Genomic DNA, 12,265 nt, shown 5'->3' with positions numbered 1-12,265 from the left:
AAATATATATACTATATATTTTAATAGAAAAGAGATGACAACATAATTTTTTATTTATTTATATAACTAAGAAATTATTGATAAAAAAAATAATATTTAGAGATGCTAAATATAATTATGTAAAAAAATAGAATGATTTGTAATTTTTTTAAACTTCAAGGAGGTGGGTGTAATTTACACAAATAGAAATAACGTGTGAAAACTGAATAGTGTAACTAACACTAAAGTACACCCCTCTATCTGCGGAACCTGTATCTATCTATCTAATGTATTTAGAGAGAGAGTTTGAGAGAGAGAGAGATTGTTGTTGATTCCTGCTTCATGGGTAGGCAGGAGGATGAGAGATTAGAGGAGAGATTGCTCATGGAAGCTGTGTTTCCACAGGTAACTTCCATATATATATATCATATATATCATTTATGAATTGATTGATTCTGTATGAAATTCTAGTTTTTGATTTTCTAATTTTTATTTTTTGTTTTTGAGTTTGCGAATAATCTGAGGACGACTCAGGCGTTAATTTGATGTTAACTCTAAGGCCATGTTTGTTTGGGTGGACATGAGCTTGGGATTGGACTAATAGTCCAATAAAATTATTAATCCGATATTTGGTTAAACTAGGGACTAATTATTTTAAACTTGACTATTAATTAAGATAGGATACATAATCCAACGGATTCGTAATCCTAGGACTATTAGTCATGGGAATGCTAATCCAGTCCGCCCAAACAAACATGGTCTAATTGTATTCTAATTTATTGTTAGGCTAACTTCAATTTAGTAGGACTTTTGGGGCATCTGATTGAACTTTAGAAGTTATGATTCAAATTTCTACTGATTTTTTAGTTTATATAGATATGGAATTTGCAAATTATTTGATCCCAAATCCAGTTATAGTACTAGACCTTGTGAAACGAATCATGTTAACATTGTGTTTGTCATATATTACTTTTATTCCACAAAACTACAAACAAACAGGAAAACCCCAAATCAAACAAATACAAACAATCAAGACTTGAGAATCTTGGTAGAAATTCCCCATAGGCTACAAAGGTGCCTATTCATCTTTGCATCTTCAATATACTTTTCAAGAACACAAAATACTTGTAAAATTAGAAACAATTTTACCCACAACAGCCTCAGGCTTTGAATAAATGTGAGAGAAAATTTTGGAGTTCCTGTTAATCCAAACATGATATAAAGAGGCAGCAAATGATAGCTTGTAAATTGAATGAGAAAAAGATTGTCCATTCCTATGCTGAACAACCCAAGAAAACTCTTCATCCATCTTCAGGGGGTTCCTCATAATCTGATTCTTAACTAACATTGCTGATCTTGTTGGGTATTGATTAAAAATGGAAGTTGGGGAGATGTTGAATTTTTTATTTTTTATTTTATTTTATTTTATTTTTTGTCTATGTGGAAATGGTTCTAATCTAATAGAGCTTTGTACTTTTTTGCATTTTTTACTCTTTTTATGGATTTATAAATCGAAAGCCATTTTAGTCATTTTGAAACTTTTGAAACTGTTTTTGATTTCATTTTTTAAATTTTCATGGGCAGGGTTTTCTTGTATTGACCTCTGCAATCTGTATGTGGAGAATTGTTTAACTTGTTTTGCTCTCACTAACATAAACTTTGGACTTCGTTCTATGAATAAATGATTAATGGGTAGTAGCCATAGAACACAATATGACAAAAGATGGGAAGCCTATGTTGGGGATTTTGGATAATTTGTTGAGAGTGGATTTTCCATTTTGGTTGAAATCAATAGTCCAGTTATCCTAATTTGCGTGTACACTTGGGAATTAAAAAATAAAATAAAATTGTTTAGTTATTCACCATTAGTGTGTAACTAGGACAACAAATTTAGCTCCAAGAAACACTAGTTTAACTTGTTCACTCAACTAAATGCTTATATAACCTCCTAGAAAGAAAGAGTCCTAGTATAGTGTTTTCCATTAGACCTCTTGAAGTATTTTCTGGAAACGAAGAATTGTAAATAGCATTAAAGTTTTATAATTTTTAACTAAGTGACCATTCTATGTTCAGCTACTCTAGTTTTCTGAGAAATATTAACTGCCAGAAATTTGTTGAATAACACCATCCAAATCACAATATGAATTATAACATTTTCAATCCTCAAACGATAATGGAATGGAAAAATATATAAATGACATATTTTTCTTAATATTCAAGTCCTCCTTCAATATTCATAAAAAAATGCCTCAAAATAAAACTTTATAGCATACTCTTACATCAAAGGAGTAGACCAAAGATTCTTCACACGCTAGGAGTAAAAGATACTCTATGGTTTTTGACTAACTAGTACATTTTTTACTCTTCAAATTATATATAGGCTCTAAGGTGGGGTTTCTTACCTTACCTATCAAAAGAACATGGGGTTTCTTAGCTCAATGAGATAGTATGGAGGCATGAGTAGCTCATTTTTTCTGCTTAACCAATGATAATTCTTTTTATCTGTTAAATAAATTACTTGACTTTGGTTGAACTCCAGGAAGTTCCTGAGCCCCATCCCAAGTTAATAATGACTTCTGTGCAGCTACTTTATCTTAATTGTGTTTATCTATTTAAATGTGGATGAATTTTTTGCTTTATTACTGACAAAAAGATACAAATATTTTGATTACATAATGGTAGGGAAAATGATATTTTCTATTAAAAGACAAAACTCTCTCTCTCTCTCTCTCTCTCTCTCTCTCTCTCTCACACACACACACACACACACAATCCACCCAGCCGTACTCATGCACGAGAGTTTTACTCTGCAAAGTTTGTATACTAAAATGTTTCTGCTTTCTGCCTTACTTCTTATGTCTTCAGAATGAAAGCAATGGGCCATACACTGGAGATGGTTCGGTTAACATTAAGGGCCAACCTGTGTTGAAGAGCAACACTGGAAATTGGAAAGCATGCTCCTTCATTCTTGGTAGTTCCTATTCCATCATTCTCTATATTTCTTTACGTTTCTAATGTTCATATTTCCTCATAATATGTTTAAATTTAAAACAGGTACTGAATGTTGTGAACGTTTAGCTTACTATGGGATTGCTACTAACCTTGTCAACTATCTCACCCAAACAATGCATGAAGGAAATTTCTCTGCTGCAAAAAATGTTTCCAATTGGGCAGGCACTTGCTACATATCACCCCTTATCGGAGCGCTCTTGGCAGATGCATATTGGGGAAGATATTGGACAATTGCTGCCTTCTCCATAATATATTTTATAGTAAGTATGAACTGAAGTTTTCACTGTGCTAAAAACTTAGTTCAAGAAGGGATGGATAATGATACATGAACACCTAAGCTTTTAATCCTTGCTTTGGTCTTTTGTGTTGGACATGCATTACATTCTCAAAGTTTTTTTGACTGAAGGTGTGTTATTTGAATGATTCTGTAGCTTCTGATTATGTGTTACCTACAGCTTTCTGTTGGAACCATAGTGCCCTACTGCAGGGACATGTCCATTTTAGATGCGCATGACTTTTTTAGTTATTGGTTGGTGGTAATGAAGTTATTATGGGGTCAATTTTTTATTTTTTATTTATGGTGGAAGATTATTTGAGTTTTGATAAACTTGATGGAATTTTTCCTTCATTAGTAAAACAATTAAGATATGTTTAATATTTCAAAAAGTTATTGATTGTGACGTTCTTTACTCAAAAGACAATAGTTTCTACTTTCTATGAGTTTCAAGAAATTTAATATTCTTGTTTTATATCTTTTTTCATTTTAATAAGAAAGACTTAGAAAATATGAGGAAGAAGAATTCCGAAAATATAAGGAAGAAGGAATATATTTCTGTTATATTCAAAACTTCTTATCTTACAAGACCAAATGACACTCCTTATATAGGAGATATTACAAACATCATTATAACCCATTATATGCCACTTACCTATTATATATTACTACTATCTACCACTATCATATTATATACATGCCACTATCTTATTAACACAAATTTCCAGCACTCCCCCTCAAGCTGGTTTGAAGATATCTTCCATAGCCAGCTTGCTAGTCAGCTTATCAAATTGCTTCTTGTGTAGTCCCTTTGTTAGCACATCAGCTAATTGTTCACCTGTTGGAAGGTAGGTCATACAGATTATGCCAGCATTGATTTTCTCCTTGATGAAATGTTTATCCACTTCTATATGTTTTGTGCGATCATGTAGAACTGGATTATGAGCTATAGATATAGTTGCTTTGTTGTCACAATAGACCTTCATAGGTGTCGGGTGAGAAAGCTTTAATTCTTCAAGAATTCTTTTAATCCACATTACTTCACAGATTCCATGGGCAACAGCTCTGAACTCTGCTTCTGCACTACTTCTAGCTACCACATTCTGTTTTTTACTCCGCCATGTAACTAGGTTCCCACCTACAAAGGAGCAGTATCCGGATGTTGATCTCCTGTCTGTAACACTTCCTGCCCAGTCTGCATCTGTGTATACTTCAACTTGAAGATGTCCATGTTTCTTGAACAGTAAGCCTCTCCCTGGAGTTCCTTTCAAATATCTTAAGATCTTATAAACGGCCTCAAAGTGCTCTGCCCCTGGTGAGTGCATGAACTGACTTACCATGCTGACTGCAAAGGCAATATCAGGCCGCGTATGAGACAAGTAAATCAATTTCCCTACAAGTCGCTGATATTGTTCCCTCTCTTTGACTTCTTCAGCCTTAGCAGCTTGTAACTTCAAGTTAGGCTCGATCGGAGTCTCCACCATCTTACAACCAAGCATACCTGTTTCTCCAAGGAGATCAAGAACATATTTTCTCTGATTAACGAATATACCTTCCTTGGATCTTGCAAATTCCATTCCGAGGAAATACTTGAGGGCTCCCAGATCCTTAATGTGAAATTCTTTTGCGAGTTTCTTTTTGAGGCCTGCTAACTCTGCTTCATCATTACCAGTTAAAATGATGTCATCAACATAAACAATCAAAATTGCAATTTTACTGTTTTTTGAATGTTTATAAAATATTGTGTGATCTGCTTGACTCTGCGAGAAGCCACAACTGATAACTGCCTTCCCAAAGCGTTCAAACCACGCTCTTGGTGATTGTTTGAGTCCGTATAATGACTTGTTCAATCTGCATACTTTGTCGCTTCCAAGTCTCTGCTCAAATCCCGGCGGTAGGCTCATGAACACCTCCTCTTCAAGATCACCATTGAGAAATGCATTTTTAATGTCAAGTTGATGTAGAGGCCAATCTGAATTTACTGCAAGAGATAACAGTACTCTGATGGAATTTATTTTAGCAACAGGAGCAAACGTCTCCTGATAGTCGATCCCATAAGTTTGAGTGAAGCCTTTAGCCACCAGTCTCGCCTTGTATCTCTCAACGCTTCCATCTGCGTTACATTTTATCGTAAACACCCATTTACACCCAACTGTTTTCTTGTCTTTGGGTAGATCAACTATCTCCCAAGTACCACTTCTCCTTAAAGCATTCATCTCCTCCATGACTGCTAATTTCCAATTCGGATCATCCAATGCTTCCTGTATATTCCTTGGAACAAACAAGTGTGAAATCCTAGATGTGAAAGCTCTATGGTTTTTAGACAGTCTTTGATAGGAAAGGTAATTTGCAATAGGATGTTTAATACAATTTCGGACACCTTTCCTAATTGCTATAGGAACATCAAGGTCGGAAATAGAAGGAATAGGATTACCTAAAATTTCGATGCCAGAACTCGGGTGGACATTCGGGTCATTAGGATGAACATTCGGGTCATTATTCCTCAGATGAAATCGCTTCCTAGTATAAACCTGAAGCTCAGGATTTAGATCATGTTGTAGTACTTCTCCCCCTAAACAAGAATCTTCTTGACTAGGCACCATAGAACTTGGTTCTCCTAAGTGATCATTATCAGACAGATGTGGTTTTTGTGTAGGATAAATGACATTGGGGAGCGGGATAGAAATATCCCAAAAACGGTCTTCTACTCCACTTGTCTCCCCCTGAAGAGAAGTGTTGGGGAAATAGGATTTTGTTTCCACAAATGACACATCCATACTCACATGAAATTTCTTGGTTTGAGGATCGAAACACTTATACCCCTTTTTGTTTGAGGAATAACCCAAAAAAACACATTTTATAGCACGGGGGTCAAGTTTTGAACGAAATTGACTGGGAACATGAACATAGGCAATACATCCAAAAACTTTGGCAGGTAAATCAGAAAACAACCTCGTGTCAGGAAAAAAAGTTTTGAGACAATCAAAAGGTGTTTTGTATGTTAACACCTTTGTAGGCATCCTGTTTATCAAATAAGAGGCTGTTAAAATTGCTTCACCCCATAAATATTTAGGAACATGCATGTAAAATATTATAGCACGTGCTACTTCAAGTAGATGTTTATTTTTTCGTTCTGCAATGCCATTTTGTTGAGGGGTATCCCGACATGTAGATTGATGAAAAATTCCTTTTTTTTTCAAAAACTCACCCAACTGCTCATTGAAATATTCTGTTCCATTATCAGAATGTAAAATACCAATTTTGGTTTGAAATTGGTTTTCAATCATATTGTAAAAATTTGTGAATAAATTTTTCACGTCAGATTTTTTATTCATCAAATAAATCCAACATAAGCGGGTATGGTCATCAATAAATGTAACAAACCATTTTTTACCAGAAAGAGTAGTGATTTTAGAAGGGCCCCAAACATCACTATGAATCAAATAAAAAGGTTTGGAAGCCTGGTAAGGTTTTGGCAAATAAGTAGAGCGATGAAATTTTGCAAAAATGCAACTTTCACAATGAAAAGAAGAACAATCAATCCCTTTAAATAATGCTGGAAATAAATGTTTCAGATAAAGAAAACTAGGATGCCCTAGCCTATAGTGCCATAGCATTATTTTTTCTCGAACAGAGATTGAACTAGTACTATTAAAGCTCTGAGCTTTTTTATTACTAACAGGTACTTCATCAAAGTAGTAAAGACCTTCAAGCATCCTAGCACGCCCAATCATCATCCCCGAGTTCTGGTCCTGAAATTCACAATGGGATTCAAAAAATGTAACACGACAATTAGAATCCTTAGATAGTTTACTGACAGACAAAAGGTTACAGGCTAAGTTGGGGACGTGAAGAACAGCATTGAGATTAATTTTCTCAGTTAGTTTAATAAATCCTTTTCCTGCAATAGGTGAAAAACTACCATCGGCTATTCTGATTTTGTCATGACCAGAACAAGGGAAATAGGTACTAAATAAATGGGAAAAACTAGTCATGTGATCGGAGGCACCGGAATCTATGATCCACGGAGAGAAGTTTAGGCAAGAGAAGGCTTTAGGATTTCTACCTGTTTGTGCCAACAAAACACTAGGAGTACCGGATGAGGAGTTGGATTTTATCAGCTTTAAGAGTTGATCAATCTGCTCTTTGTTGAAGGGACCTGAATCGGCTTCATTAGCGGTAGGAAAGCCACGATTCTTCTCTCCTTGTTTGCTGCTTTTCCAGTTGACAGGTTTGCCATGGATCTTCCAACACGTTTCGCGTGTATGGCGAGGCTTGTTGCAAAAATCACACCAGACCCGTGGCTTATCATCAAACCTGCGCTGGTAATTTGCAGCCTTGTTGGCCGCAGCATTGCTAATTAAAGCAGAAATTTCAATTGATTCACCAGTACCTTTTTTCTTAAGCATGACGCTCCTTCGGCTCTCTTCCCTTCTAACTTCGGCAAATACTTCGCCAATGGATGGGAGAGGAGGTCTACCAATAATTCTTCCTCGCACTTCATCGAACTCAATGTTGAGGCCGGCAAGAAACTTGTAAATACGGCTGTCTTCCACAGTTTTCTTGTGGTGGTTGCAGTCGTCAACCGATTTCCATTCGTATGTGTTGAAGATGTCAAGATCCTGCCACAACCTTTTCGACGAATTGAAATATTTGGTGACGGAATCATCTCCTTGACGAATCTCTCCCAACTTCAAAGTTAATTCGAAAACTTGAGATTGATTTCCTAGGTCAGAATACATCTGACTAACATTATCCCACAATTCTTGTGCAGTAGTATAGCACATGTAATTAGAGCTTATATCCTCCTCCATGGAATTGACCAACCATGTCATAACCATGGAGTTTTCAGCGTCCCAACTGTCGAACAGCGGATCATTAACAGCAGGAGCCTTCTTGTCACCAGTGATGTAACCGATCTTTCCTTGCCCACGGATATACATCCGGACAGATTGTGACCAGCGGAGAAAATTATCACCATTTAGGCGGATGGTGGTGATTTGGACAGAGTGAGAGTTGGACGTTTTCACCGGAATGACTTCCGACATGGCTATGACGGTTTTAGGGCTGCTGTGTTTTTTGTTGCTCTGATACCAACTTAGAAAATATGAGGAAGAAGAACTCCGAAAATATAAGGAAGAAGGAATATATTTCTGTTATATTCAAAACTTCTTATCTTACAAGACCAAATGACACTCCTTATATAGGAGATATTACAAACATCATTATAACCCATTATATGCCACTTACCTATTATATATTACTACTATCTACCACTATCATATTATATACATGCCACTATCTTATTAACACAAATTTCCAGCAGAAAGTAATTAATTTCTATATTTATGACCTTAGATACCTAGCTGTAACCATCATCTAGTCCAATATCACGTGAATGATGGACTTGAGTGGTACTAGTGGTTTCAACTTTCTAGTATAATGAGTTAGCACTCTGCAACTTTCCCAACAGCATGGTGCGATGGTAATAGAGCTACATATGTCACTTAAACTGGGGATTATCTTCAAGGATTAAAGCACAAAGAATCTGAACATTTTATTAAATCAAGAATGGAGAAGAATTTCATATGATGAAGCTTTTTTGATTGGATGACTGCCTTTTTAAGAACTTAGGCTTTTGTTTTACCCTATCTTCAGTCTTTTCTGATAACTCTCAATTCTACGATGTTTTTTTTCAAGTATTTTTATTACTTAATATAAAACAGGAAAAGAAGTGAGAACAAAATTTCTGGACAAATTTAATGTTCTGTAAGGAAATTTTTATTGACTCTAATGTTGTGATTTGGATCATGTCCCTGTAGAGGTTTTCTTATTAACTGTGATCCATCAATCTTTTTATGTGTTCGGTCCTTTCAAAATTTTCTGGAATGGATTTCATCTCTATCTTTCTTACATTTGTGAACTTTATTATTTTGTACAGGGAATGTGCACAATGACTATATCAGCCTCAGTTCCTGCACTTAAGCCAGCTGAATGTGTTGGTTCCATATGCCCTTCAGCTACTACTGCTCAGTATGTGGTATTGTATTTTGGGCTGTATCTGATTGCACTAGGAACTGGCGGGATCAAACCATGTGTTTCTTCCTTTGGAGCGGGTCAATTTGATGATACCGATCCAAAAGAGAGGGTAAAGAAGGGGTCTTTCTTTAATTGGTTTTATTTTTCTATCGATATAGGTGCTCTTGTAGCAGGTAGTTTAATTGTGTGGATTCAAGAAAATATTGGGTGGGGCCTGGGTTTTGGCATCTCTGCATTGTTTATGGGCACTGCCATTGCAAATTTCTTTTTAGGCACTCCTTTGTATAGATTTCAGAAGCCAGGGGGTAGCCCTCTTACCAGAATTTGCCAAGTTTTGGTTGCATCATTTCACAAGTGGAATTTGGAGGTTCCTACAGACAGTAGTCTCCTGTATGAAACACCAGACAAAACCTCAGCAACTGAAGGAAGCAGAAAACTTGACCATACCGATGATCTGAAGTAAATTTTTTCATTTATTCAATTCTGAACCATTTATTTTGATCTATTATCAGTTTTCTTTTTTCATCTGGAAACTTATTCGCATATTTGTCTATTGATTTTCACCTTAAGCGAATTTTATAGGGTATTTGGGTATTAGCATAAGCAATGACTTTTATGTATTTTGCATTGAGCACACATGTTGGTTCTGTAAATAGGATCACCAACATAATTACATATACTGGTAGTAATGAGATTATATGATGCTCTCTTGTGAATGTCTTGAGAATCTTGAGACTTTGAGACTAAGTAATAGGTTTATTGAATTACCTTTAGTGGGTTTATCTCAATTGGGGTGTGAATACACAGTTAGGTGTCCTCGTTTATTTTGTTATGGTTCTGTAAACATCTTCTGGGAAGGTAATTATAGGAGTTCTGATGTGTTTAGTTGAAGTCACTTTTTAAATATGTTGATTGTTTTATTTTTTTTCATTTCTTTTTCATTGTGATTATTTAAGGAGTTATGCAAAATTCATGGTTTCGTGAACAAGTTATTGCATTTTTTAGCAGGGATTACAAAAATATGATTTCATTTGAGATGTCAGGACCTGAAATGCAATCGCTTTGTCTTTCAGTATCTTGAAGTGGTCTTTCTATGGTTATTTTTATGAATTCCTCCTTTCACTGGGTCCTCTTACAAGTTGTTCATTGCAATTGGCTTTATATCCTTATCATCTATGGACTAAGAGGAAGGATTGGAAGGCAATTGAAAATTGCTGGGAAGATGCAGCAGTGTGATCAAAGTAATAGCAAGTTCTCTAATCTATTTTATCTCCTTAAAATTGTTCCTTTCTTTGTATTTAAACAAATCTTAAATTCTTAATCTTATTTTTATGTCCTTCATTCCATATTTTTATATTTTTTTGGTAGTGGGGAAAGAATTTAGTTCGCTTGTATACGTTTGGGTAAGTTTTATGTTTTTTCCAACATTTCTCTATGTCACAAATAATTTTTTATTTTTTTCATTTTTTTTTCCTTTTAGTAAAGTTATTGGTTTCCTAGTTGACCAAAACCACATACCAAAATGAGAATTTGATCCTTTTGTTGGGTTTGGGGGAGAGTGGGGAGGAGGGGTTGGTTCTTGGACTCCTCAACTGCGATAAAAATGAGAGTTTGCTAAAATCTAACCATGTTTTCTCTTGCCAAAAAATGACTTGTTATATCTGAAGTTATCAACTAACTGAATTCTTATATTTATCTATTGTACTGTCATCTTTTCTTTTAGACTTTTACTTTATGATAATTAATTCCCACCCATTTATTTCCTAAAACTCTTCTGTTCTATAGGTGCCTCGACAAAGCTGCAGTAATCCCAGATGCTGAGAACCAAGATGGGGACTTCTCCAATCCGTGGAGACTTTGCACTGTAACACAGGTGGAGGAACTGAAAATATTGATCCGCATGTTTCCAATTTGGGCTACTGGAATTATCATTTGTGCTGTTTATGCACAAATATGTACAATGTTTGTTGAGCAAGGGATGATGATGGACAGGACTATTGGCTCCTTCACCATTCCTGCAGCCTCTCTTGCAACAATTGAAGTTATCAGTGTCATTTTCTGGATCCCAGTCTACGATTGGGTTCTTGTCCCAATTGCAAGGAAATTTACTGGCTCGGAAAAAGGCTTTTCAAATTTACGGCGTATGGGAATCGGCCTCTTTATTTCAGTACTAAGCATGGTTGCTGCTGCTTTGCTGGAGATGAAGAGGTTGGCACTTGCAAAAGCCCTTGGTTTGGTTGATGAAGATGTTCCAGTACCAATTAGTATCGCATGGCAAATTCCTCAGTATTTCTTGTTTGGGTTTGCAGAAGTGTTTACATTCATCGGTCAGCTTGAGTTCTTTTACGAGCAGTCGCCAGATGGCATGCGTAGCTTGTGTACTGCATTTTGGCTCATGTTGTTTTCGTTGGGAAATTACTTGATCTCTCTTATTCTTACAGTAGTGACAGCTATAACAACCGAGGGCGGGAAGGTTGGATGGATACCGGATAACTTGAATGAAGGCCATCTTGATTATTTCTTCTGGCTGTTGGCTGGACTCAGCTTCTTAAACTTCTTGGTTTATGTCTTCTGTGCCAGAATGTATAAACTCAAAAAGACTTCATAGCTTTTTCCACTAGTGCTGAGAATAAGATTTCTAATTGATATTTATTTCCAAAATAATGTTTTGATTTCTAATCCATAAAGCCACGTTATTGTGGAATTCGTCATCAAGATGGATCGCCCTAACATGGTCAATGTTCTCATACTAATGCTAGGACTAGGATATTTATAGAGTGTTGCTATTAGCACCTGTCAAAATTTTTTAGATCCTCCATTTTTTTGGACCCCAACCCTAAACCCTTAATTTTAATAATATATTTTTGGACACCCCCACTTATTACTAAATTTACCCATATTTATGATATTTTCACAATCAAATACACACCCATCCAATTTTTCATATCTCTCCTTCCCTAA

The 12,265-nt window shown here is 35.7% G+C and overlaps 1 protein-coding gene across 1 annotated transcript; it reads left to right on the top strand.

Moving 5' to 3' along the window:
• The first annotated feature begins 211 nt into the window (after positions 1-211).
• Positions 212-11,965, top strand: LOC114257886 (protein NRT1/ PTR FAMILY 8.3). Its single transcript, XM_028197709.2, has 5 exons — positions 212-384; positions 2,845-2,950; positions 3,034-3,251; positions 9,207-9,763; positions 11,090-11,965. Exons 1-5 carry the CDS (start codon positions 322-324, stop codon positions 11,910-11,912), a joined length of 1,767 nt encoding a protein of 588 aa, XP_028053510.1. The 5' UTR covers positions 212-321; the 3' UTR covers positions 11,913-11,965.
• Positions 11,966-12,265: the final 300 nt, after the last annotated feature.

Source organism: Camellia sinensis, chromosome 11, assembly GCF_055761805.1.
Source record: "Camellia sinensis isolate YWXY chromosome 11, ASM5576180v1, whole genome shotgun sequence".
In the NCBI taxonomy this organism is placed as follows: domain Eukaryota; kingdom Viridiplantae; phylum Streptophyta; class Magnoliopsida; order Ericales; family Theaceae; genus Camellia; species Camellia sinensis.
Note: the sequence above shows the minus strand (reverse complement) of the source record. Positions and strands in the feature narration are given on the sequence as shown.

Bases quoted from the DNA above. Each gene is read 5' to 3' on its own strand.
- LOC114257886 (XM_028197709.2), top strand. From the start codon at position 322: ATGGGTAGGCAGGAGGATGAGAGATTAGAGGAGAGATTGCTCATGGAA. The intron at 385-2,844 runs GTAACTTCCATA...TTATGTCTTCAG, and splicing joins TGGAAGCTGTGTTTCCACAG to AATGAAAGCAATGGGCCATA. The intron at 9,764-11,089 runs GTAAATTTTTTC...TCTGTTCTATAG, and splicing joins GACCATACCGATGATCTGAA to GTGCCTCGACAAAGCTGCAG.